At 49.4% G+C, this 26,554-nt stretch overlaps 1 protein-coding gene across 1 annotated transcript in view; it reads left to right on the top strand.

Moving 5' to 3' along the window:
* The window catches only part of JPH2 (junctophilin 2), a 105,224-nt gene that overhangs the window by 63,009 nt on the left and 15,661 nt on the right, over positions 1–26,554 (top strand). Inside the window, exon 3 of the mRNA XM_060230863.1 lies at positions 9,055–9,173. Coding sequence (XP_060086846.1) covers positions 9,055–9,173 — 119 coding nt within the window. The remainder of the gene's footprint in view (positions 1–9,054; positions 9,174–26,554) is intronic.

The raw sequence follows: 26,554 nt of genomic DNA, 5'->3' as shown, positions 1-26,554 counted from the left end.
CTGGGATATCATTCAGGAATTCATGTCTATGCAGAAATGTCCTTGGACTAAAGTTGTAACCATGTTAGCACCAGGTCAGAAGAATGTCCCCATGAGTGCCAGAAATAAATGGTTGACATCATAAGGGCACGATGGGCTGCTTTACTGCCAATTTGCTGTGATGGTAAAAATGATATCTGAAAATGCCCTAGGCTATAACATCATAGATCAGGTGTGTGTAGCACCATAGAAGAATAAACAGTGGTGATGATGCCAGGAATTTACAGCCTAATTGGATAAAGCCCAAACTATGCTGACTAAACAGAGTGCTGCATAGTCAGTAGTGGGTGGTTTTATATTATGTTAGCCATGGATCTGAAAGCAGTGTCTCAGCTAATGAACTCCATGCGCTGTGGAAATGAATATAATATTCAAAACCTTCCCCTAGAGTCAATGAAGCTGAAATGGATGTCAGCTTATTAAAATCAACATGTGCAAGGTCAAATTTCTGTGCTATAATTTAAATACCAGACATGAAGGATGATTTATTTCATTAGCCAAGTCAGCGTTTGACTCTGATAGCAGTATTTTAAGTTCAGTGTTAGAGATGGTTCACAAAAGACTTACATGTGAGCTTGCAGACATTCTGTTGCTTACCATATGTACTCATGATCTCATGGAGAAAAGTGGAAAGTAAACAGGTTGGAAAAAGTGCTGTTGCCATCATATCAATCACTGTTGGTTGTATGCAAAGGTCATCTATTTTATATATTACATTTTTTTTTCTCTTATGTATTGCCAAGGACTGTCTAGCCTGCTGGTTAAGATCTGCCTCTCAAGCCTTGCTGTCTTGCCTGTGGAGATGAGGTGGGTGGCAACAAGGACCAGGGCATTTTCAGTGGTGGCCCCTCATCTTTGGAATGGCCTCTCCTTTGAGGCTCACCTGGTGCCAACGCTGCTGTCTTTTAGGTGCCGGTGAGGTTGTCAGCCCTGTGCAAGCAACTCCATGAGGCTTTTCTGGGGCAGATCATGGGGAGGAGGAACATCACTGACATTGCAACATTACTTCTGGGTGATACCTAAAGCAGGGGTTCCCAACCCCCAGTACCGGTCCGTGGCCTGTTAGCAAGCTAGCCATGAGTTGCATAATTATTTTATTATATATTACAATGCAGTAATAATAATAAGAAGAAGACAACAACATTGGATTTATATCCTGCCCTCCACTCCAAATTTCAGAGTCTCAGAGTGCTTACAATCTCCTATATCTTCTCCCCCCCACAATAGACATCCTGTGAGGTGGATGGGGCTGAGAGAGCTCTCCCCAGAAGCTGCCCTTTCAAGGACAACCTCTGCCAGAGCTATGGCTGACTCAAGGCAATTCCAGCAGCTGCAAGTGGAGAAGTGGGAAATCAAACCCAGTTCTCCTAGATAAGAGTTTACAAACTTAACCACTATATCAAACTAATATAAATAAAGTGCACAATTGTATCATCCCAAAACCATTGCCCCCCACCCCCCGGTCCCTGGAAAAATTGTCTTCCACAAAACCAGCCCCTGGTGCCAAAAAGGTTGGGGACCACTGACCTAAAGCATCACAGAAACCGATCAGAAATGACATAATCACCCCCGTTTTCTCCCATTGCTCAATTCCCCCAAAGTAGGCAGAGATGGCAGGTTGCCTACCATAGCCTAACCCCAGACACACCATTATTAGGGCAGCCTAGGAAAGGCCAAGGAGGAAGGACTGGGACTGTCCCACATCAGTCTGGGAAAGGTTGCAGGCCAGAGATAGTCCAAGGGTATTGTCAACCCCCCCGCCTCATTCGAATTCTGTAAGATTCTTCTTGAGGCAGGGCTGACAGAAAGGAGGACCTGAAAGGTCCTCAGTTGTTAGCCGCCCTGAGCCTGCTCCGGCGGGGAGAGCGGGATATAAATAAAATGTGAATGAATGTGAATGAAAAGGTATAGTGGCCCTGAGCTGGACAATTTTCTAGGGTGCTCAGTGGTTGCCTTATTGTTTTTATGTCCTTGGTTTGTCTTCAGTGGCTTGCCTTGGTTTTTGTACTAGTAGTTTATGCTTTTGAAAATGATTTATGGTATTATTTTACCTGTGAGACACCTGGATCAGGACTCTGCAGAGGCAGCATGTAAATTTCTTGAATAAATAAAGAGAGGCAGTCAAGACTGCTTGCACAGAGGATAAATTAGTGCCTTTTTCAGACATTATGATTGTGTGTTCATGAAGCCCACCATAACTATCAGGAGTGTGCAGTACTCGCGATTTTGCTGAGATACACATGGTTGTCATATTGTCTGAAAGGAGAAACACATAGATTTTGCACATGCATATAACCTCTGTACACATTAAATGAAACCCTGTTTTATCAGGGTTCTGTTTCATATGTGCTTAAGTTGAAGATCTGTGTGTTTCCCATTTCCTGCATGTCTTGGGAGAATCTCTGTGTGGTTGGCAGGCTCCTTGATACATGCAAATCATAGCATCTGAAAAGAGCCAGTGTGTGAATGAATGGATCCTTCATCACTATTTTAAAAATACTTCCTGCATAAAAGCAAAACATCCACTAACTTCAATGGATTCTACTAATCTAGGGACTTGCACACCAGCTCATAGGCTGATGCTGTTGGAGAAACACCATACTATGAATTTGATCAAGTTACCCCAAAATTGCACTATCAAACTCTGATGTCATATTCTAAAATTATAATGTTGGAAAGTATCTCACACATGGGAGGCATTATGTTTCAACCAGAGAGTGTGTTCTTGTGGATAGGTGCAGCAACTGGGCTTGGGAGGCGTGGGTTCAGATTCCAGTTAAGCCAGTAGGATCAGTCTCTGTCTGTGATCTACATGAGACTACAAGACAAATAGAAGGTCTCCAAGACTGTGTTTCCCTCATAATGTCAATGTGGGGGCAGGAGAGAATTTATAGGGAGAACTGTTGGTGGGAGAAGAGTGCCACCAACCTACCTGTTCTCCTGTATAAATGGTCTTCCTGTTTACATTCCCTGAACAAATATGAGTTTGGAAACTTGCTTTGACTTAGGCAGTGTACTTCTGAACCCTATGTACACCCCATTCTCATAGGATTGATGTTAGCATGAAATGGAATAATCCTTATCTCCATCAGCCTAAACTCCTTGGAGTATAATTTAAATGTGATTAATTGTGATAAAAATGCAACACAATGCTCTTGTCATTTAAAAGCAACTGAGGAGGAAGAGGATTTTTTTAAAATAGCCTTTGGCTGTTTCTACATGGTTCAGCTGAATGCAGACAGGATCAGGGGATATTTGTTGTGTGTGTGTTTTCAGATGCACTTTATTTGGTAATCAGTGATCTTGTAATTAATCAAAAAAATTAAAAGTAATCCTCACTGTGGTGTATGGTGTAGTAGTTAAGAGCAGAGGACTCTAATCAGGATAACCAGGTTTCATTCCCCACTCTTTCTCCATGTGAAGCCTGCTAGGTGACCTTGGGCCAGTCACAATTCCCCCCAGAACTCTCTCAGCCCTCATACCTCACAAGGGGACTTATGGAGAGAGGAAGGTGATTGTAAGCCACTTTGAGCCTCCTTAGAGTAGAGAAAGTGGGGTATAACAACTTACTCTTTTTCATCTAGCTTTGAAGAGACAAGAGATTGTCTGTGGTTGGGTTTGTATGTGTGTGTAAGGGTGTATTTCTTTGGATTTCACGCACACAAACATTGTGAGTCTGTTAGATGTGGAACCTGAGAATATGAATCTGTGTGGGGCCTTTAACTCAAGCATCCACAGATGCACTTAGTTCAAGAATCTCTTATTCTTGCAAGCTCACTGTATGACTACAGGAATAAACCCTTAGAAGAAGAGAAAAATGTGGCCATGCTGAGTTAGGCAGGCTAGGTTGCCTGTTCTGGCCAGTTACTTGGTCTCCAACTGTCACTCCATAGGGCAGTGAGAGAGAAATGGGGGAGCAAAATGATGTCCTTTGATACCACAACCTCACTTTCAGCTGTGAAACTGGAAATTACATCACATGTCACAGGAAACTCTAGGATTTGCCTTAAAAACTCTGTGATTTTTACTGTTTTCCTAGTCAGACAATATGGCAACCATACATATGGAAGACTGTGCCATGCCCAGCCCTAATGGCTGAAAAGGGCTTCTGAGTGAGGGATGAGCTTAAGTTGCCCCCAGTGCAAGGAAAAGGTAGAGCTTATCACTAGGGTTGAACTGAGCTTTAGGTACCTCCAAAGCTTACCACTTCTATGTGACTCTAAAGTAGTCTGACATCAGTGATGAGTGACACCCTTTTCCCTTTCACAAGTGGCAAAAAGATCACAGTCAATGGCAGCAACAAACTGTGACTGGCTACCAATTTGTGATGCCCCCCTCCCCTTTTAATCCTGCTTTGGCAGGAACTTCAGTATTCTGCTTGGGTTTGCCTGTATAGTAAGCTTGGCAGCTGTTTGCTGCGCATGGCTTTTAGATGGGTGTCAGAGTAGCATTTGCAGAATTCTCCACTAATCCAAATCTCATTTATGGTCTAATGAAAGCTGGATGCAGAAAAGCTCATAAGCAATCCAAGGGGACAGGTTTGTTGCTTTGTAATCTTCCAGTTCACAGCTATACCAAACTCTATTCCAGCCTGGGGAAAAGCTCTATAAATGATTGTACCCATTAATAATGGACTTCTGCTGCATACACCTTACATAGAAGAAGCAACCACTATGTAGTAATCTAAGAGTTATTCTACTATAATACAGGAGGTGTAATCAGTTATTGGAGCCAAAATTCAATATATCATTAAAGTTACTTCCTACTCAAAAAGAATTGGTGGTCTGTGCTCCAATTGTAAGCAAGGAGCAGATTACAATAAACTATAGACCTCATGCCCCACATGCACCCATGCTTATTGCCTTCCCATTTAGAGAACAAGAGAGAGCAAGTTTGGAACACTTTTTGCCTTCTCTTCATAGATCTACCTCTGCTATATCCCCAATGTCAAGTTTAAGCTAGTAGTGTTGGCAAAGGAAAGTATGAAGTTATGCCTCATGTAGTGTAAAGGAGAAGAAAGACTGAATGCTCTTTGGACTCTGTTCATTTCTCATATCCCTAAATATGTCTTCATGGATCCTGAACCACATTCCCAAACTTCTGTATGGTCAAGAGCTATATGAGGCTGGCAGGTTCCCTGTATGCACATTCCCCAAATTGCTTCTCCTTGCCTGGCAATCCCTTTCCTCACTAGCGCCACCTTTTTCTTCTCCCTGCCCTCTCCCTGTGAATTCTCTCTGAGCTGCTTATTCTCCACAGTCCCTCTCAGGGCCGAACCTGCCACTAGGCAAACTTCCCATGTGACTCAGTGATGTTATCAGCTCAGGGGAGGGGGAGGGGCACCAGAACTTAACCTTGCCTAGAGTGCCAGACAGTCTAGGGCCAGCCCTGGTCCCTCCCAAACTTCACAACATATTCCCAATGTGGCTTACAGTCTAGGGCCCCTCAGAGAGCTGCACCACAATCCACCCCACTCCCCTTTTTGCACTGTGTTTTGTCAATGTGTGCATTGGTAACATAAAGAGGAGAGGAATGCGAATGAATTGAAAGCTCTGAAAGCTTCAGTGAACTGCACCTTCTTCAGTCCTGGAATTAATTTGAGAAATCGTACTACTTAACCTGAATTAAGGGGTAGTGGAATGCCGCACAGAGAGAAATTCTACAACAATAAAAGGAACAGAAGCGGAGAAATCTACTCATTTCTCACAGCTGATTAGAAGAATGTTGCACACAACAACTCCAAGCAGGATGCTTAAAATATATGTACTAATCATTCAATCTATTTTGAAATTAATTATGTAAGTGGCTATGGGATTAGAATGCAAGATTTTGGTGTCCTGGTAGAGCTGAATATTTAGGCTAATTATGCTAAAGAGCAGTACCTTAGTCAAATAGCAGTGTTTGATGCAGCACTAATTAACTGAGAGCTCTCATGTGTTGAGTTGTTGATTCTTTTGAGTTTTTCCTGTAAAATGTTCCACTGCGCCACGCCCAGTCCTAATGACTGAAAAGGGCTTCTGTTTAGTGGCTATTTCTTTGCTGCATAACAGAAAAAACAGGGTTTCTAATTGTGGAAAATTCAAAAGAGTGTTGGTGATCTGAGAAAGACAACTGGGGTAATAGAAGATGCTGGTGTATTAAAGAAGGGCTCTGCCAACAGGTATTTGCCCCCACAGACGGAAGAAAGTGACGGACACAAAGGGTTGGGTAAACTAAGGGGTACTTTATTTATTTAACTAATTAAATGGCAAAGGCAATAACATAAGCAGCATGGCAGGGCCAGAGGTCAAAGCATCCCCTCCCCTGCCGCATTATGGGCAAGCCACCCTTCCCCCTAGGTAGGGAAAAGGAAAAGTCCCCTGTGCAAGCACCAGTCGTTTCCGACTCTGGGGTGACATTGCTTTCACAACGTTTTCATGGCAGACTTTTTTATGGGGTGGTTTTCCATTGTCTTCCCCAGTCTTTTACACTTTCCGCCCAGCAAGCTGGGTACTCATTTTACCGACCTCGGAAGGATGGAAGGCTGAGTCAGCCTTGGGCCAGCTACTAGAATCCAGCTTCCGCTGGAATCGAACTCAGGTCATGAGCAGAGAGTTCAGACCACAGTACTGCAGTACTGCTGCTTTACCGCTCTGTGCCATGGGGCCCCTAGGTAGAGCCATCCACAAATGGCTCATACCCAGCTGGCACAGCAAATGGGCTGGAGTTCCAACCCCAGCCACATGGCTGAAGGGGAGGATTGATCCAGGCAATCCCAAGGCAGTCTGCTTCCTCACGCAACCAGCCCACACAGTCCAGGAACGATTCAGCAAGACCCCCATGCCCCTAAAAGGGGGTGCTAATGGTGCTCACTGAGCTGCAAATAAATAAATAACCTCCACATTTTATCATCTCATTTCTGCTTCGTTTTGCTGCTTGAGAAGGCCAGGATTTTTACAAGCTTCAAAGTGTAAGACTGTTTTTCTGCTATAGACTGTAGACTGCATACAGGCAACGTACTGCATAGCCTGAATGCAACGTACTGCATAGCCTCTTCAGACACAAGAAGACAGCAATAAGCCACTGGGCCTCCCTCAGATGGCAGTGGAATTAATCACACTGATTATACACTACCAAAAAAGGAGAAGAGTTCTCTGTTTACTGCTTCTTAGGAGCCTTCTGTGAGATGTCAGGGCTTCAAAATGGAGATTTCTGCTTCCTCAGCTGAGCTGGGCCCACATGTGGAGGACTTTTTACCGAGGCACAAGCCCTTGAAAACATCCCTCTTCCCCCAGGCCTGTCCTCAAAGGGTAGCAGTAATTCTCTGTTACTTAAGAAGATGAAACGTGCTGTTCATACAAAGGAGGCTGCTATGAGAGTTAAGAGACAGAATGTCCTCTGCTTTATCTAATGGTATTGCTGGGCCCAGACAGTGCTGCTGGGTATCCACTTCAAGGGACGAATGTGAGATTCTTAAACTGGGATGTAAACACTTAACAGCTTGTGAAGGTTGAATTGGAAAACCGCACTGCTAATTTTCTTTCTGGTTCTTTGCAGTAGAGAATGGTAGATTCTAAAGCTTTCTGAAAGCCTTTTCATTTTATCAGCTTATAATACTAGAAAGTGCATCATTGTTATTTATTTGGCGCATAACAGCCAAATACCTTCACACACTGTAGTATGGTGGTTAGAGCACTAGACTTTGAACAAGGAGACCAGTCTTCCCTCTTCCATAAAAATCAGCTTGGGCAAATTGCTGTTTATATGTATGCTGCCCTGACTTTCTTGTAGGAAGGGGAGGATACCAAGGCGATAGATAGGCCCTTAGTTTTCTCAGGACTCAAATGGCAATATGTTTTCATTGGGAAAAAGCAGTTCTTCCTCCAGCAAGAATATTGTGAAAGCAAAGAAAACAAGATTGTGCAAAAACTAGTACTTATGGAAAGTACATAATTAGTAAAAAGGCACATCAAAAATTGATCATGTGCAGATAGAGCATATTCAATGGGTGTGACATTTGCACAACCAGCCTATGTATAACCAGCATTTGTACAACCAGCCTGCTTCAGATAAAACATTTGGACCATTAAGATCTGCTCTATGGAGAACATCTAGCCAGAGTAGCTGGGTAACATAATTAAGATCATAGCACCTGAATTGTTAATTTCTATGTTTTAAATTGTTTTTATTATTTTATGTTTATCATATGTATATACTCATGTATAGTCATGAGCATGTGAGCTGCCCTGAGCCTGCCTTGGTGGGGAGGGCGGCATATAAATTGAATCAAATAAATAAATAACAGTCATACTTAGAAGGTGTTGTAACAGCCGAAAGGGGGAAATGGCTGAGTTTGTCCAGTCAACCATGATTGGCTGGTAAGATTGGTGTTTTTCTAGGTCGGGGGTTGCCGTCTTTTTCACCTTTGGAATTCTGACACAGCATTGTGGATGCGGCCACAAAGCAGCTGCTGAAGGAGTTGGAACCAGACACCCAATGGCTGCCACAGTTTATCTTCAGTTACACACTAAAGATCCTTGTGTTGTGGTGGCAACTGCTGCCAAAGCAAAGATACTAGAAATCTGAACAACCAATCAAATCTCCAATGGCCAAACAGAAGATCTGCTGGGCAAACAGAAGACCCACCTGGCCCCACCTACTTTCTAAACATACTTGGTGGTGCCCAGAAAGGTGTTGGTGGGTGCCATAGTAGCACCATGTAGGAGTCCCCTGTTCTAGGTGAATGTTTACATGGACAGAGGATACCAGTGCCTCAACTAAAGGATATGGTAGTTTTTCAAGAAGCCAACCCATTATGTATGCGACATGCTAGTACAGGCCATTAAATATGCAAAGCCACTAGGTGCTTTCAAAATAGGCCCAATAGGTATTGTAGGTATCATTGACCACCATAAAGAGACTTATCCCCAAAACTCAACTGGTATGTTCACATCTTTATGAGTTTTGGAATAAAAAAAAACCCCTAAAGAAATCATCTGGAAAATACTCAATCCCTTGATGGTTTTCCCTCTACAGAACTGCTCATGCCAAAGCCAAGTCCGAAGGTGCTGAGCAAGCAGCGCTGGCAGCTAACAATGAATCCACATTAGCCAGATCGATGGCCAGAGAACTATCTCCAGATTTCTACCAGCCAGGTAAGAAATGAGCTGTTTTCAACCTGATTCTCAAGTTACTGAACCTCATCCACAGTGAGACGCTGGGATAAATCCAGACCAGCTGGACCACTTAGTCTCACTTGCTTTCCTTCTTTAATGTAGGTTCTGAACCAAACTAGATATTATGGCATCCGTAGGTTTGACACCAATTCCATTTTACAGATTAATTCAGCCATTTAAAATGCTTCAAGGGCTTGATGCTGACTGGACCCGTGGTGCAGCATGACTAGGTGATCTTGCCCCCCCCCATGTCTTTTCAAATGCTGAAACAGCTGGGGGAGGGCTGTTTTGGCACTTCAAGAGGCATGTGCAGGGCCAGCCTTAGATTGCCTGGCACTCTAGCTAGGCAAGGCTAATGTCTGGCGCCCCCCTCTGCACTGATAACATCACTGAGTCACATGGGGGCGGCCAGTTTGGCGCCCCCAGAAGGCCGGTGCCCTAGGCAATTGCCTAGTTTGCCTAGTGGTAGGGCCAGCCCTGGGCATCTGAGAAAGGGAACAAAATCTCATGTGGCCTTTGTCTATGCAGCCCCATTACCCCCAGGATAAACTCCTGATGTCAAAGGGGATCTCCCTCCTCTTTTCTTCACCAAGGGATAACTTGGTTGGTTCCAGCTCAATAAATACACATAGAAACTGAGTGAAACTGAAGGGCTGAACTGGTTGCTGGGGATATGCAGATTGCTTTTCAGCAAAGTTTCCTACATTCCCAGGCATGTGGATCCTCCTGTACCCAGCTAAAGGTGCAGAACCTTAAAAGAAACTATAATCTGTCTCTAGTTCATCCATTAACATCAGGCTCCCTGGCTTTCAAAGTCAACCAAAAAGACAATATTTGTATACAGAGTTTTTTAAACAAACAAATAAAAAACAACAATCTAGTATTAGGAGAGAACCTGACAGACAAAACATGTTGCAGATAGGCAAAGAGTGAAGGAATAGATTGGTATTCAAAAAGTAAATATAAGAAAAGTCAAATCAAACATTTACATGGCACTGAAAATGGCAGAATGCAGACCACATAAAAATGGCAGGAAAGTGAAAATAAAAATAGGTAAGTCTATGCGTTTTTGCACTGTCTGGTGCCAGTTGTGTCTCTAGGCAGGGTTCAACATATAGTTCTCAAATCATGGCCCAAACCATGCAGATGAAGCAGAAATCCTTCCATGTGGGCTCTCTGCCTAAAGATCTTCCAAAAAATCCAAAGAATTTTTGCCAAACTAGGGCTTCCCCAGCTGCTTTTTTTTTAAATGCAGCTTGAATCCATGGTAACACTTAAAAGGCACAAGAATTTCCACCCATGGAGCATTATTTTCTTGCCTGTCTCTCCCATGACAGTTTGAAATATCTCCCAAATCCTGTTCCTAAGTGGCAAAGGACCCCCCAGGAACAGGATTACAGGCAGGGATATGTTGGGTTGCTGTAGGAACAAGGAGGCAGGAAAGCTGCTTTCCGTGGGCAAAAAACCTTGACCGATTTTGCACTCACCCTACGTCGCTCTGACATTCCTCTTTTCAGCACGGCGTCCTTCTGATTTCCCAGTATCTGCCCTGGGGCTTCAGTTTGCGTTGCCATTTTTGCAAGGTGAAGAGAAACCACTAAAAACCAGTTTCTCTTTGCCGTGCTGCCCTGGAAAAAAATTGCTTCCTGTCCCTAAAGTGGTGATCAGCATTTTCCTGGGCATGTAAGAAAGGGCCACAAGAACCCTTCCTGCTCTCCTTCTCATGATCTGCCTAAGTACAGTAAGGAAATGGTTCAGAACAATGTTTTGGTAAAGGGCTAGGGACTGTAGCCTATACTATTGTGTTCTCTCTCTTACTGTAACTATGCTCCAACTAGGTAATTTCTGCATCATTTAACATGCCTTGTTTAAAAGCTTTTGCTTTGTTTCAGCTCTGTATCAGATTTCTGCTTGTTTTCAAATTTCTGTAACCCAAGGCCTATTGCATTGTTTATTGTTTATTGAATGGCCCATCTATTGATTGTATTGACTTACACTGGGTAATCCTTCTTGAGTCTCAGTGAGAAAGGTGGACTATAGATAACATAAATATCTAAATAAATGTAGGAATAGCAATACTGGCCTTCTTTACAGGATTGTTGTACAATAATGTGAAAACTGAAAGTACTATATAAACGTTGTGTTGTTAATATTCACTCAATCCCGGTGCCTGATTGACATTTAATGGTTGCGCTGCACCATTAGAATACCATAGTCTAACATGAGCTAGCAACAAAAGAAGGCAATGAAAAAGTTATCAGCCAACACAAAGCCAAGCAGACATGCACACATATGCTAAGGAATTTGCGGAAACATCTGCACAGATTTTTTAAAATTTTAGTCTGGATCACTCTAGTGGACATCCTTTTGTAAAGAGCTTCCCGAGCAGTCAAAATGTCTCTGCTTTGTTGTTGCTGCCTTTAAGCCAGGAAGCATCACAGCATCACTGGGATGTTGGGCTGCCAATGTGTGACACAAATTAACAATAGCTGGAAGGTCATGTGATCTTGGCAGGAGAGTATCAGCTGCCATTCATGTCTTCACAGTTTCCCTGTGCATGCGAGGCTATGTTTAGCCTACAAAAGACAGGAAAATGAAATTCTCAATTTACCTGCCTCCCCCCACCCTCCAGCTTCTAAGAAACTGAATTGTTTCATTTTCATATATTTTGATTTTATAGCATCAATCAAGATGGGTTTGTCTTGTGGCCTGGAACATTAGGGAGGTGTAAAAACCACATGGGAAAGATCCATACAATTGGCTCAGTCCAGGTAGCTGTGATATTTATGCACACATGCACTAGTAACATAGGGATTAGGCTATATGCTGCTCTCTGTGCATGTATGAAGAGGACCTTTGATGCTCACAGATAGCCTCTTTAAAGTTACTATATAGATGTCTACATATCAAAATGTTATCTAGGGACTGAAATGTTTCCTAGATAGATCTTAGAGATTCCAGTTGCTTTCAAGAAGATGAATCTTTATGTCCTTTCTTCACATGTAGCCATTTGCATGACCCTTTTAAAAAGATAATTTGCAAGTGCAGAGCATTATATCAAAAGCAGCCTTTGCAGTTATAATGATAGTAGAATTCATTGTTTAGGAAGAACAAGAAACGTTGCTGAATTTGCCGGGATGTGATGTATACCAAAGTATCCACTCTCCGTCCCATTAATGATATCCACTTCTTGGAGCACCAGTAGGGTGGCCATAATGTCTGAAGGCCAGCCAGGGACACCTTGGGGAGGGGAAGGCAGGAGTGCGCGCGCGCGAAGTGCGCGCGCCGCCGGAAACAGGAAGTGACGTCACTTCCGGCGACGTCACTTCCGGCGACGTCATACCACCGCCGGAAACAGGAAGTGACATCACTTCCTGTGACATCATTTCCCCCGCGCCACCTGCCGGAAACGGGAAGTGACATCACTTCCTGTGACATCATTTCCCCCGCGCCACCTGCCGGAAGCAGGAAGTGACATCACTTCCTGTGACATCATTTCCCCCAAATGGCATCATTTCCCCCAAATGCCACTGCCGGAAACAGGAAGTGACTTCACAGCACTTCCTGTGACGTCCCCAAAAATCCCCCAAATATCACCGCCGGAAACAATTTTGTTCTCAAATCCTGTATATACTTCATCAGTATATGGGATAAGGCACTTTCTCAACTGTGCTGCATAATGCAGCCTATTTATTTTGTCCTGTTGGCTCTGTTGGCTCTATCTGCGCCACCTTCATCACTTTCGGGGTGTGGATCCCCCAGTGGGGTGGGCTCCCGACTCCCTCCGCCGGCTGTTTCTGATAGCCCTGCGCCCCCTCTTTCATTTGATATGTGTCCCGTGCGGGTGCCACCCTCCTGCCGGGAGATGCCGCAAAATGAGCCCCCTTGAGGCTTATGGCGGCAGGGCTCGGGGGAAGCAAGCTAGACTGCTGTTCTTTTGAGGGGTTATAGAGTGTTTCGAGCCCCTCCCTGTGGCATTGGTCCCATCGTCGTGGGACCCAGGGGGCCGGCGCAGCAGCCTGCCGAAGCAGCCTGTCACTAATAACACAGGTCGAGATGCGGAAGTGACTGACAGGCTGCTTCAGCGGGCCGCTGCGCCGGCCCCCTGGGTCCCACAACGATGGGACCGATGCCACAGGGAGGGGCTCGAAACACTCTATAACCCCTCAAAAGAACAGCAGTCTAGCTTGCTTCCCCCGAGCCCTGCCGCCATAAGCCTCAAGGGGGCTCATTTTGCGGCATCTCCCGGCAGGAGGGTGGCACCCGCACGGGACACATATCAAATGAAAGAGGGGGCGCAGGGCTATCAGAAACAGCCGGCAGAGGGAGTCGGGAGCCCACCCCACTGGGGGATCCACACCCCGAAAGTGATGAAGGTGGCGCAGATAGAGCCAACAGAGCCAACAGGACAAAATAAATAGGCTGCATTATGCAGCACAGTTGAGAAAGTGCCTTATCGCATATACTGATGAAGTAAATACAGGATCTGAGAACAAAATTGCACCAGAAGACACAAACACAAAGCTCCCTTACACTGAATCAGTGCTTGGGTCCACCAAAGTCAGTATTGTCCACTCCAGTCACAAACACAAAGCTCCCTTACACTGAATCAGTGCTTGGGTCCACCAAACTCAGTATTGTCACATAAGAACATAACAGAAGCCCTGTTGGATCAGGCCAGTGGCCCATCCAGTCCAACACTCTGCGTCACATAAGAACATAAGAGAAGCCCTGTTGGATCAGGCCAGTGGCCCATCCAGTCCAACACTCTGCGTCACATAAGAACATAACAGAAGCCCTGTTGGATCAGGCCAGTGGCCCATCCAGTCCAACACTCTGCGTCACATAAGAACATAAGAGAAGCCCTGTTGGATCAGGCCAGTGGCCCATCCAGTCCAACACTCTGCGTCACATAAGAACATAAGAGAAGCCCTGTTGGATCAGGCCAGTGGCCCATCCAGTCCAACACTCTGCGTCACATAAGAACATAACAGAAGCCCTGTTGGATCAGGCCAGTGGCCCATCCAGTCCAACACTCTGCGTCACATAAGAACATAAGAGAAGCCTGTTGGAGCAAGAATCTACATAAACCCAGTCTGACAGCTACAGTATGACAGCTGGTGATCTAGCTGCCAGGCTAGGTCACAGTGACCTGATCAGCAGACCGGCTTGAGCCGGCAGAAGCCAAGTGATGCAATCTGCTGAGTCAGCATGGCCAGGATTGGCTGCTTGGACTATATATGATCTGTGTGTGCATCACACAGGTCTCTCCCTGTGAGATGGTGGTTAGGCGAAGCACTTTGTCCGTGGAGGTGATATTGTATAGACTGCACAAGAGAGCACTTGTCGTGTATATATGTTAATACACCTTTTGGCACTAGTTGCACGTGTCTGCCTGATTTTCTTTCCTGAAGCCCTGTGTCGGGCAAGTCATCTCCCTCACTCTGCTACTCCCGCTCCGACAGGGTTATGGGCCCAGGGCGGTTCCGCTGCGCGGAGGAGAGAGTTGAGAGTTGAGCTGACTGTGAGTTTGGAAAGAGCCGGAGGCGAGGAACGCCGGTGAAGGACACAGAAGCACCACCGTTCTCTGTTTGAGAGCCAGAGGGACGTCGGCAGCCAGCTGTGAGGAGGAGTCGGCACGATGGCTCAGCAACAGCTTGGAGTAGCCGTTGAGAAGCTCACCTCAGCCAACTACGCGGTGTGGAGCCTGAGAATGCAACACTACCTCAAGCGTGAAGGGCAATGGCTGTTCGTGAGTAACCCCCCTGCTGACTTATCTCCTGCCGAGACTGTGTTATCGGATAAGGCACTGGCCAACATAGTGCTATCTATAGGAGATGACCAGCTGGTTTATGTGCGAGGGAAGGACACTCCCAAGGCTGCCTGGGACGCGTTGAGTGCGGTGCATGTTAGCACCACTGCTGGTTCCCTCATGGCCTTGACAAGGAGGATGTTCCGCACCGTTATGCCGGCTGGAGGGTGTGTGAAAGATCACATCAAACGGCTAACGGACTGTTTCGTTGAGCTGGAGGCAAGAGGCAAGACTGTAGCTCCAGACGACAGAGTGTACATTTTGCTGTCGTCGTTGCCACCTGAGTACACTCCCCTGATAACTTCTCTGGAGACGGTGGACGTAGCGACCCTGACCATGGAATACGTCTGTGCCCACCTGCTTGACTTCCAAGAGAGAATTGCGGCCGTGAGCTGTCCGGGGGTGTCGGCCGGGCAGCGTGCTGTTATCGGTGTGTCCGGGAAGACAGCCAAGAATGAGCCAGCTTTTGCTGCTGGCAGGCGTCCGAAGGTGGAGGAAGTGGAGCCGACTGCGTTTGCAGTCCGTCGCTGCTATGGATGCGGGTCGTCGCAGCACCTGCTCCGAGCTTGCCCTGAGAGGGAGAAGAGGCGGGGGCGTGTGCGGCGAGAGCGGAGGACCGCCAGCCCGTGTGAGGAAGCAACCCGGCTGGTCACGTCTGCAGTAGAGAGCACAGGGTCTGCTTGGATTTTAGACTCCGGGGCAACGAGCCATCTCTGCTGCGAGAAGGAGTTGTTGAAAAACATTGACAGTCCTGAGCATAAGTATGTGAGATTGGCTGATGGGACCACTGCCAATTCTGTTTGCTCAGGCAATGTGGAATTTCCTGCACTGAAATGTATGTTGCAAAATGTGTTGTATGTACCCTCACTGCAGTCTAACCTGTTGAGTGTTAGCACACTGTTTGACCAGGGATACCAGGTGAGATTTGAGAAAACCTGCTGCAAAATCCTGGGAGGTGGGGGAAAGTTGCTTGTGACAGGAAAGAGGGAAGGTAAACTGTATGTGGTCCAGAGTGATTGTGCCCAGGTGGCTCAGGTGTCGAATGAGCCTGTGCACAATAATTGTATACATTTGCTCCATAGGAGACTTGGGCACTGCGGATTTAGGGCGTTAAAGAAAACCCTGGAGCTTGTGCCTAGTTTGAAAGTAAATCCTTGCAAATGTTACTTGGATTGCCAGGTCTGCAAGAAGACCAAAAGCAAGGCGTGTGCTGTTGCTAAAGAAAGCTCAAGGGAAAGCACACGAGCCCTGGAACTAGTCCATTTAGACGTTATTGGCCCATTGCCAAAGAGTCTGTCGGGGAGGAGATACTGCTTGGTGGCCACCGACGACCACACGAGGTACGCGTGGGTTTTCACCATGGTGCATAAGTCTGAGGTGTATAAGACATTCACCAAGTGGGTCAAAGCAGTGGAGAGACAATTAGGGGTTAATCTCCTAGCTGTACAAACCGACAGAGGGGGGGAATTCTTATCTAACCAGATGAAACGTTGGCTGGAGAACAAGGGCATCGCCCACCGTCTGACGAACCCGGCAACGCCCCGAGAAAATGGGCATGGGGCTGTATTGCAGAATGTGATGCATTGCATGTTAGAGGATGCACAACTGCCAATGACCTATTGGGCAGAAACCATACATGCAGCTGTTTTTTTGCAAAATAGGGTTTGGTGTAATACTGTGAAAAATGTGCCTTACAGGTTACTGTTGAACAAGACCCCAGATTTGAGTTCTTTAAAAGTCTTTGGGTCACGGGCTCGGGTTGGCATCCACTCCACGAGTAGCGGGGAGGGGGATGTCCGGGCAGAGAGCCTAATTTTTCTGGGCTACAAGCCAAGGGCCAGGTGTTATCGCTTCTGCAATAGCAAAAGCAAGATAACACTTAATAAGAGTGCCCAGTTCAATGAAGAAAGCAGCTGGCCAAGGTTGCACTCCTTGCAGAAACAATTTGTCCTGCTGCCAAGTAGCGATAACGATGTTGGAGCGCAGCCCAGAACTCCAGCCCAGGAGGTGGCACCCAGTGGGGCTGGAGAAGGTGAGCCGAATGCTGGCACAGAGCCCGACGAGCAGAGTCAGGAGGCAGAGCCTCAAATGCAGGAACTGGAGGTAAAGTGTGAGAGTCAGGAGGTTCAACACCCAATTACAGGGGCAGAGCAACCAGCCCAGGAGGTGGGAACAGAGCAACCCGAAGAAGACAAAGCTGGTCCAAGCACAGGGCCACGGGTGTCTGCCAGGTCCACCAAAGGCCAACGTCCCGCTAGGTACAAGTGTCCCTATGTCACTCTGACTGTCAATCCAGACCCACCCGGATTAGAGGAAATGTTAAAAGAAAAGGCTAAGAAATGGAAAGCCTGGGTGGCAGAGTGCGAGGCAAGGGAGAAGGAGGCTGAAGCCAAGCGTCTGAAAGAGCTGGCTGAACAGGAACACGATGATGTGTTTTACAATCATGATGAGTTCCTGAACGAATTCCGGAAAGGGTTCCGAGCTACGTAAATATGAACTGTAATGTTGCTGGTGGACATGTATGTAAACTGTGTAAAGTGTTTTGGTGCACTGGGTTTAAATAGATTAGGAGGTGTGTTGGAGCAAGAATCTACATAAACCCAGTCTGACAGCTACAGTATGACAGCTGGTGATCTAGCTGCCAGGCTAGGTCACAGTGACCTGATCAGCAGACCGGCTTGAGCCGGCAGAAGCCAAGTGATGCAATCTGCTGAGTCAGCATGGCCAGGATTGGCTGCTTGGACTATATATGATCTGTGTGTGCATCACACAGGTCTCTCCCTGTGAGATGGTGGTTAGGCGAAGCACTTTGTCCGTGGAGGTGATATTGTATAGACTGCACAAGAGAGCACTTGTCGTGTATATATGTTAATACACCTTTTGGCACTAGTTGCACGTGTCTGCCTGATTTTCTTTCCTGAAGCCCTGTGTCGGGCAAGTCATCTCCCTCACTCTGCTACTCCCGCTCCGACAAAGCCCTGTTGGATCAGGCCAGTGGCCCATCCAGTCCAACACTCTGCGTCACATAAGAACATAAGAGAAGCCCTGTTGGATCAGGCCAGTGGCCCATCCAGTCCAACACTCTGTGTCACATAAGAGAAGCCCTGTTGCATCAGGCCAGTGGCCCCTCCAGTCCAACACTCTGCGCCACATAAGAACATAAGGAGGGAAGGAAGGGAGGAGGGAAGGGAGGAGGGAATGGAAGGGAAGGGAAGGGAAAGGAAGGGAAGGGAAGGGAAGGGAAGGAAGGAAGGAAGGAAGGAAGGAAGGAAGGAAGGAAGGAAGGAAGGAAGGAAGGAAGGGAAGGGAGGGAAGGAAGAAAGAAAGGAAGGGAGGGAGGAGGGAGGGGAGGAGGGAGGGAAGGAAGGGAGGAGGGAAGGGAGGAGGGAAGGGAAGGGAGGAGGGAAGGGAGGAGGAAAGGGAAGGGAGGAGGGAAGGGAGGAGGAAAGGGAAGGGAGGAAGGAAGGAAGGAAGGAAGGGAGGGAAGGAAGAAAGAAAGGAAGGAAGGGAGGAGGGAGGGAGGGAAGGAAGGAAGGGAAGGGAGGGAGGGAAGGAAGGGAGGGAAGGAAGGGAGGAAGAAAGGAAAGAAGGGAAGAGGGTGGGAAGAAAGGAAGGCCGCCCCCCCCCGCTTTCGGCCCCCTTACCTGCGGTGGCGGTCGGCGGCGAGTCGGGCGGCGGCGGCGGGTCGGGCGGCGGCGGCGAGTCCAGCGGCGGGGGCGGCGGCGAGGCCAGGGAGGCGTCGGAGAGGCCTTCCTTGGCCGGCGCTGGCCCGGGAAGGCCTTCCAGAGGCTCTGGAAGGCCTTCCCGGACCAGCGCCGGGTGCCCCGCGGCCTCCCCGCGGCCTCCGCTGGTCGCTGGGGGCCTTCCAGACACTCTGGAAGGCCCCCAGCGACCAGCGGAGGCCGCGGGGAGGCCTTCGCTGGCCGGCGCTCGTCCGGGAAGGCCTTCCAGAGGCTCTGGAAGGCCTTCCCGGACCAGCGCCGGGTGCTCCGCGGCCTCCCCGCGGCCTCCGCTGGTCGCTGGGGGCCTTCCAGACACTCTGGAAGGCCCCCAGCGACCAGCGGAGGCCGCGGGGAGGCCTTCGCTGGCCGGCGCTGGTCCGGGAAGGCCTTCCAGAGGCTCTGGAAGGCCTTCCCGGACCAGCGCCGGGTGCTCCGCGGCCTCCCCGTGGCCTCCGCTGGTCGCTGGGGGCCTTCCAGACACTCTGGAAGGCCCCCAGCGACCAGCGGAGGCCGCGGGGAGGCCTTCGCTGGCCGGCGCTGGCCCGGGAAGGCCTTCCAGAGGCTCTGGAAGGCCTTCCCGGACCAGCGCCGGGTGCTCCGCGGCCTCCCCGCGGCCTCCGCTGGTCGCTGGGGGCCTTCCAGACACTCTGGGAGGCCCCCAGCGACCAGCGGAGGCCGCGGGGAGGCCTTCGCTGGCCGGCGCTGGTCCGGGAAGGCCTTCCAGAGGCTCTGGAAGGCCTTCCCGGACCAGCGCCGGGTGCTCCGCGGCCTCCCCGCGGCCTCCGCTGGTCGCTGGGGGCCTTCCAGACACTCTGGGAGGCCCCCAGCGACCAGCGGAGGCCGCGGGGAGGCCTTCGCTGGCCGGCGCTGGCCCGGGAAGGCCTTCCAGAGGCTCTGGAAGGCCTTCCCGGACCAGCGCCGGGTGCTCCGCGGCCTCCCCGCGGCCTCCGCTGGTCGCTGGGGGCCTTCCAGACACTCTGGAAGGCCCCCAGCGACCAGCGGAGGCCGCGGGGAGGCCTTCGCTGGCCGGCGCTGGCCCGGGAAGGCCTTCCAGAGGCTCTGGAAGGCCTTCCCGGACCAGCGCCGGGTGCTCCGCGGCCTCCGCTGGTCGCTGGGGGCCTTCCAGACACTCTGGAAGGCCCCCAGCGACCAGCGGAGGCCGCGGGGAGGCCTTCGCTGGCCGGCGCTGGCCCGGGAAGGCCTTCCAGAGGCTCTGGAAGGCCTTCCCGGACCAGCGCCGGGTGCTCCGCGGCCTCCCCGCGGCCTCCGCTGGTCGCTGGGGGCCTTCCAGACACTCTGGAAGGCCCCCAGCGACCAGCGGAGGCCGCGGGGAGGCCTTCGCTGGCCGGCGCTGGTCCGGGAAGGCCTTCCAGAGGCTCTGGAAGGCCTTCCCGGACCAGCGCCGGGTGCTCCGCGGCCTCCCCGCGGCCTCCGCTGGTCGCTGGGGGCCTTCCAGACACTCTGGAAGGCCCCCAGCGACCAGCGGAGGCCGCGGGGAGGCCTTCGCTGGCCGGCGCTGGCCCGGGAAGGCCTTCCAGAGGCTCTGGAAGGCCTTCCCGGACCAGCGCCGGGTGCTCCGCGGCCTCCCCGCGGCCTCCGCTGGTCGCTGGGGGCCTTCCAGACACTCTGGAAGGCCCCCAGCGACCAGCGGAGGCCGCGGGGAGGCCTTCGCTGGCCGGCGCTGGTCCGGGAAGGCCTTCCAGAGGCTCTGGAAGGCCTTCCCGGACCAGCGCCGGGTGCTCCGCGGCCTCCCCGCGGCCTCCGCTGGTCGCTGGGGGCCTTCCAGACACTCTGGAAGGCCCCCAGCGACCAGCGGAGGCCGCGGGGAGGCCTTCGCTGGCCGGCGCTGGCCCGGGAAGGCCTTCCAGAGGCTCTGGAAGGCCTTCCCGGACCAGCGCCGGGTGCTCCGCGGCCTCCCCGCGGCCTCCGCTGGTCGCTGGGGGCCTTCCAGACACTCTGGAAGGCCCCCAGCGACCAGCGGAGGCCGCGGGGAGGCCTTCGCTGGCCGGCGCTGGCCCGGGAAGGCCTTCCAGAGGCTCTGGAATGCCTTCCCGGACCAGCGCCGGGTGCTCCGCGGCCTCCCCGCGGCCTCCGCTGGTCGCTGGGGGCCTTCCAGACACTCTGGAAGGCCCCCAGCGACCAGCGGAGGCCGCGGGGAGGCCTTCGCTGGCCGGCGCTGGCCCGGGAAGGCCTTCCAGAGGCTCTGGAAGGCCTTCCCGGACCAGCGCCGGGTGCTCCGCGGCCTCCCCGCGGCCTCCGCTGGTCGCTGGGGGCCTTCCAGACACTCTGGAAGGCCCCCAGCGACCAGCGGAGGCCGCGGGGAGGCCTTCGCTGGCCGGCGCTGGCCCGGGAAGGCCTTCCAGAGGCTCTGGAAGGCCTTCCTGGACCAGCGCCGGGTGCTCCGCGGCCTCCCCGCGGCCTCCGCTGGTCGCTGGGGGCCTTCCAGACACTCTGGAAGGCCCCCAGCGACCAGCGGAGGCCGCGGGGAGGCCTTCGCTGGCCGGCGCTGGCCCGGGAAGGCCTTCCAGAGGCTCTGGAAGGCCTTCCCGGACCAGCGCCGGGTGCTCTGCGGCCTCCCCGCGGCCTCCGCTGGTCGCTGGGGGCCTTCCAGACACTCTGGAAGGCCCCCAGCGACCAGCGGAGGCCGCGGAGAGGCCTCCCCCACCGCTGCCGGCCCCGCGCGCGGGCGGGGAAGGCGGGGAGTGAGGGAGGGAGCGTCCCTGCGCGTGCGCAGGGGCCCTGCGCAGGCGCAGGGACGCTCCCTCCCTCACTCCCCGCCTTCCCCGCCCGCGCCCGCGGCCCACCGGCTCCTGGGCTGCCTAAACCGGGACCTTTAATGGTCCCGGTATAGGCAGCCCGGGATCCGGGATTGGGTGGCCAGATCCGGGAATGTCCCGGGAAACCGGGACGGTCTGGCCACCCTAAGCACCAGTTCAATATAAACAATCTTTCTAGGTCTTTCTACAAGTAAAAACAAAAAGAATCCCCCTGCCTTATGTTTTAGAGCAGGGGTGTCAAACTTGCAGCCCGGGGGTCAAATCAGCCCATTGGAGGGCTCCTACCAGGCCCGTGAGCAACTCACTGTTGTCTGCTTCCTTCTCCTTCTCCCTCTCTCTTACTAACTTCTGCATAACAGCTTGCTTTGCAAGGCTTGCTCAATCACAAAGGAGCGACAGAGCAAAGTCTCTATTTTCTCAATTGGCTGAGGCTCCTCCCTTGGTGAGGAAGAGTGGAGGGAGAGCTTCCTTTGCCAGGCTCTCTCAAGTGCACAGCAGAGCTACAGAGCCAAGCCTCTCTTCCTTCTATTGGCTGAGGCTCCTCTCCCTCCTGGTCCCCTGGGGAAGGAAGGAAAGAGCCAGAGTTTCTTTTGCCCAGTTCTCTGGATCCCATGGGAGAGATACAAAGAAAGCATCTTTAAGACCAATGAGTGCTAATGTTCTAAGCAAGTTTTATTTTAAGGGTTTTTTTAAAAGAATCTTTAATTGTGTTTATGTCCTTTATAAAGTTTATATCTCTGCTACCTACTCTTAAATAGGTACACATATAGCTCAGTCCGACATGGCTCAGCCCAACAAGGTCTCATTTATGTCAGTCAGATCCGGCCCTCATGACAAATGAGTTCAACACCCCTGCTTCCAGTGCTTTTCTTTAATTCTTTCAGGCTTCTAGTTTTCTTTAAGAGCTGAAATACACAGGCAGTAAACTTATGTTCCTGCCACATAAGAATGCTCCTTCTAGACATGTAAGATTTCTTTGTTCTGGGGGAGGATTTTTTGTTTGTTTGTTTGGAAGAAGGCAAGCATCCTGGCATGGAATTCTCCATCTATGACTGCCCAGGGAAATTAGTGATCCAGCTGTATGAACACATCAGCTTGAAAGTGGTGACTAGAACTGAATAGAAGACTTACTGAGTCATTTCACACACACTGTGGAGGTAACAGTGTTGCCATGAGCCAATCCACAGGAGTCAGGTAGGGGCAGGACTTACCCTAATGGTGACCTGCAGCACTGCAACACCACTTCTGGCTACCTATCCAGAAATGATGTCATCACAAGATGCTCTAGGATTCATCCAAAGCTCTGTAATAAAAACCATAGAGGTTTGGGTAAATTCTAGTGTGTGTCACAACATGGTGACATCACTTCTGGTTAAGCTAGAAGTGATGCCATGGCATTGTGGGATGTCATTAGGATAATTTCTGCCCCCTCCAGTTTCCCAGGGGTCACCAGTTAGCAACCTTGTTACCCTATTACCACTTCAGTGTGCATGAAACTACTCAGTAAATCCTTTCTTTGATTCTAGTGCCGATGGGAGGAAGAGTTCCAATGGGGATTTGCCCACAACCTATGGCCAAACAGCAAATTTTGGTGGTAAGCTGCCACCTTGGTAGATGGTAGCTTAGATGAAAGATAGTTGTCCATATTCCACCTGGACTCATTCAGAATCTATGGCTAAATGGCAAAAATTTTGCTGAGACACTCTGGCTTAGTTTCTTCTTATACCGCTGTGGAACCCAGCTTTGCTTCCTTGACCTGTTGCTCAGCAGTATCTTTTACTGGAGGACCATGGTTCATGAGAAGGTCCTATTTCCTGGGGTTAATGAGAGGCTCTCATGAAAATCAGGGAAGTCTGTCTTTTTTTCTTTTTTTTTAAGGAAATGTAGCCTTAGAAGTGCAATATCCTGATTTATGTGTGTGGGTGTACATTTGTGTGAGGAAGATGTTGTCAGAGCTGAGAGGCCAGAGACCACGACTGGTCCGTCTGCTCAGTGCTATTTTGAGGAGTCTGAACAACTGGCAAAACAGCTTCCAAATAGTCTGGTTGCAGCCAGGAATAAATGGCCCTGAATGGGTCTTTTTATGATTGACAGGAGCCTGCAGGCAGGGCAGGCTGGCTAAAATAAATTCCATGGCTGTCCTCCTCTTTGGTCCCTTTGGTATAGAACTGTATAGAACCAATAGCAGCATCTAAGCCATAGCTTTCATTCATCTCAGTGAGCAAGTGGGCTTGCATCTGCCTTTATACAAGTATTGAGTCCAACTGTTTCAATTAACATGCATAGGATCCCAATTCTATGGTTGCTTTACATATTGCAAAAATAATAGGTGTGCATTATATGTGCATGGTGTGTTCTCTGTAACAGGTCAGATCCATACATGTTGTCTTTTATTGGTGACACATGCTGTGGGGATCTGCTGCAGGGAGTCACAACTGGCCTGGAGTCACTGTGAATTATTCAAGTAAGAGCTTTCAGCTGGCAGAATAAAAACAGACTAGCCAGCTCCTGACCCTTTAAACAGAACATATGAAGCTACCTTACACTGAATCAGACCCTTGGTCCATCAAAGTCAGTATTGCCTACTCAGACTGGCAGCAGCTCTCCAGGGTCTCAAGCCGAGGTTTTTCACACCTATTTGCCTGGACCCCTTTTATTGGAGCTGCCAGGGATTGAACCTGGGACCTTCTGTTTACCAAGCAGATGCTCTACCACTGAACCACCATCCCTCCCTTATATGCAACAGGGTGACACTTCTCATGACATGGAGTTCAATATTATCACCTTCTAAAAACTGCAAAACAAACTACTGATAAAGGGGCAGCCGAGGAACCTGGCTGCGTACACACTTGGGCAGCCATAAGTGTTTGTGGTGTACATGTTGTCCAAAGAAAAGAGGAAAATGCAACTCTGACAAGGCAAAGGTTGTTGCATGAACACCCAGTACAAGGCATGTATCTGCTATTTTGCAAAATGTTTGAAGTTTTCCTTATAGGCTAGGCACAGAAGTTCATTTAGGGGGAAAAGACACACAGCAGTTTTTTGGCACAGAAGAAAGCCTAAGCTACATATAATGCAAAGTATCCAGATGTGGTCCCTGAAAAGTAATGATGTGGGTCTGGGTTGCAGCATTGAGCAAAGGCTGGGTTTACCTCTCCTGCACCATTTTGGCAATTGAAATGTTCCCCTCCCCACAGCTGCTTTAAGCCCCAAGAGGGGAAAGGGACAATTCAGAGGATATCTACAATTTAGGTAAATGGTGTGGAGTGAAGATACATCTGTAGCACCTGCAACTTTGATCCATATCCCATTCCTGAGAATTAGTTGATATTATCAGCGGAATGAATAATTAAGCTTTGCGTAGACTGCACCATGCGTGTTAATGGCACATTGCATGTTTGAAACCTCCTCACAGGATAAAGTTCTTTTCACATAGAAACTTATGGTTCCAAATCCAATTGAGACACAAGCACAGCAGATGCATCTAGACTGAAGTCTGTCCCATTCACATTGAAAAAGGGGATGTGTGTGGTCTGACTGAAAAACAAAAAGGGTTCACAGATGAGGGAATCTGGATGCTCTGCTGTATGTGGCTCATCTCCCTGTACATGTTTTTCTTCCAGATGGGCTCCTTTGTGATAGCAGAACCCAGCCGAGAGAAAAGTAAAATTGTGACTAGGGTTTCTTCAACACCCATTGGTTCAGCTCATGCCCTATTTGCCAGTCATGAACCAATTTTTCAAAGGGCTGTTTGTCTGCTTGTCAAACTATGCAGTGCTGTTCATCAGATTGCGTCTCCCTGCTCTTTCCTAATAGTGCAGTCCAGTGCAATTGGGTTTTTGTGTATGCTTGTTGTCACAGAACCTGATGGAGTTCTATTTCCCACTCCCAATGACTTGTGCTCCAGTTGGCAGGCAATTATTTTAATAGACAATTAAATCAGTCACAAATCATATAAATCAGTCACAAATAGATGTTGGGTTTTGAAAAGAAATCCTACTGTTTGGTAGCAAATCTGTTTTGATTAGCAGCATTTTCGCACCTGTGCAGTTTTGGGGGTGAAAATGCAAACCTGTTCATTAGGCTTTGAAGTGGTTTGGCACTAATTTATTGCACAATCCCAGTGATCATCACAGTCCAACAAGATAAATTCAAATGTCAAACACACTGAGCACAACATCTGTGTAATCATTAACTAGGACATGGAATGTGAGAAAAAATGGTGTTGGAAGAGGGTCTAGCAACTTTTATCCATGTACTCCCTCCCACACACACACAAACACCTCCACTTCTAATATGTAATTGAGAGGACATAAATTTAAAGAGCAAATCTGCCGTAGCCTGAACACATCATGGGAAAGTCTATGTTGAACCTTAACATTATTTTTTTCATTATGTAGGGTAGCTTATTTTCATGGATGAGTAGGGTTGACAATCCCCAGGTGGAAGCAGGGAATCCCCTGGTTTGGAAGTCCCCCCCCCACTTCAGAGTCATCAGAACATGGAGAGAGGGAAATGTCTGCTGGTCACCATTATTCCCTATAGAAACCGATTCCCTTAGGTATAATGGAGAATTGATCCGTGAGCATCTGGGGCTTTGGGGGGTGTTTTTTGAAATAGTGGCACCAAATTTAAAGCATAACATTCACTGCCTCTTCCCAAAATACCCTCCATGTTTCAAAAAGATTGGACCAGAGGGTCCAATTCTGTGAGCCCCAAAAGAAGGTGCCCCTATCCTTCATTATTTCCAATGGAGGGAAGGCATTTAAAAGGTGTGCAGTCCCTTTAAATGTGATGGCCAGAACTCCCTTTGGAGTTCAACTATGCTTGTCACAATCTTGCTCCTTGCTCTACCCTCAATGTCTCCTGGCTCCACCCCCAAAGTCCTCAGATATTTCTGGAATTGGACTTGGCAACCCTATGGGTGAGCTTTTAAATATACAACTTTTCCATATGTGTAGCCCAAAATGTTAGTCTCAGGGTGAGGGGGGGAATTATCATTTGGTTTTACTGATCATATTAATTGGACCTCAACAGCCTCTCCCTGTA

This window comes from Heteronotia binoei, chromosome 2 (genome assembly GCF_032191835.1).
Source record: "Heteronotia binoei isolate CCM8104 ecotype False Entrance Well chromosome 2, APGP_CSIRO_Hbin_v1, whole genome shotgun sequence".
Taxonomy (NCBI): Eukaryota; Metazoa; Chordata; class Lepidosauria; order Squamata; family Gekkonidae; genus Heteronotia; species Heteronotia binoei.
This window is presented reverse-complemented; position numbering and strand designations above follow the sequence as displayed.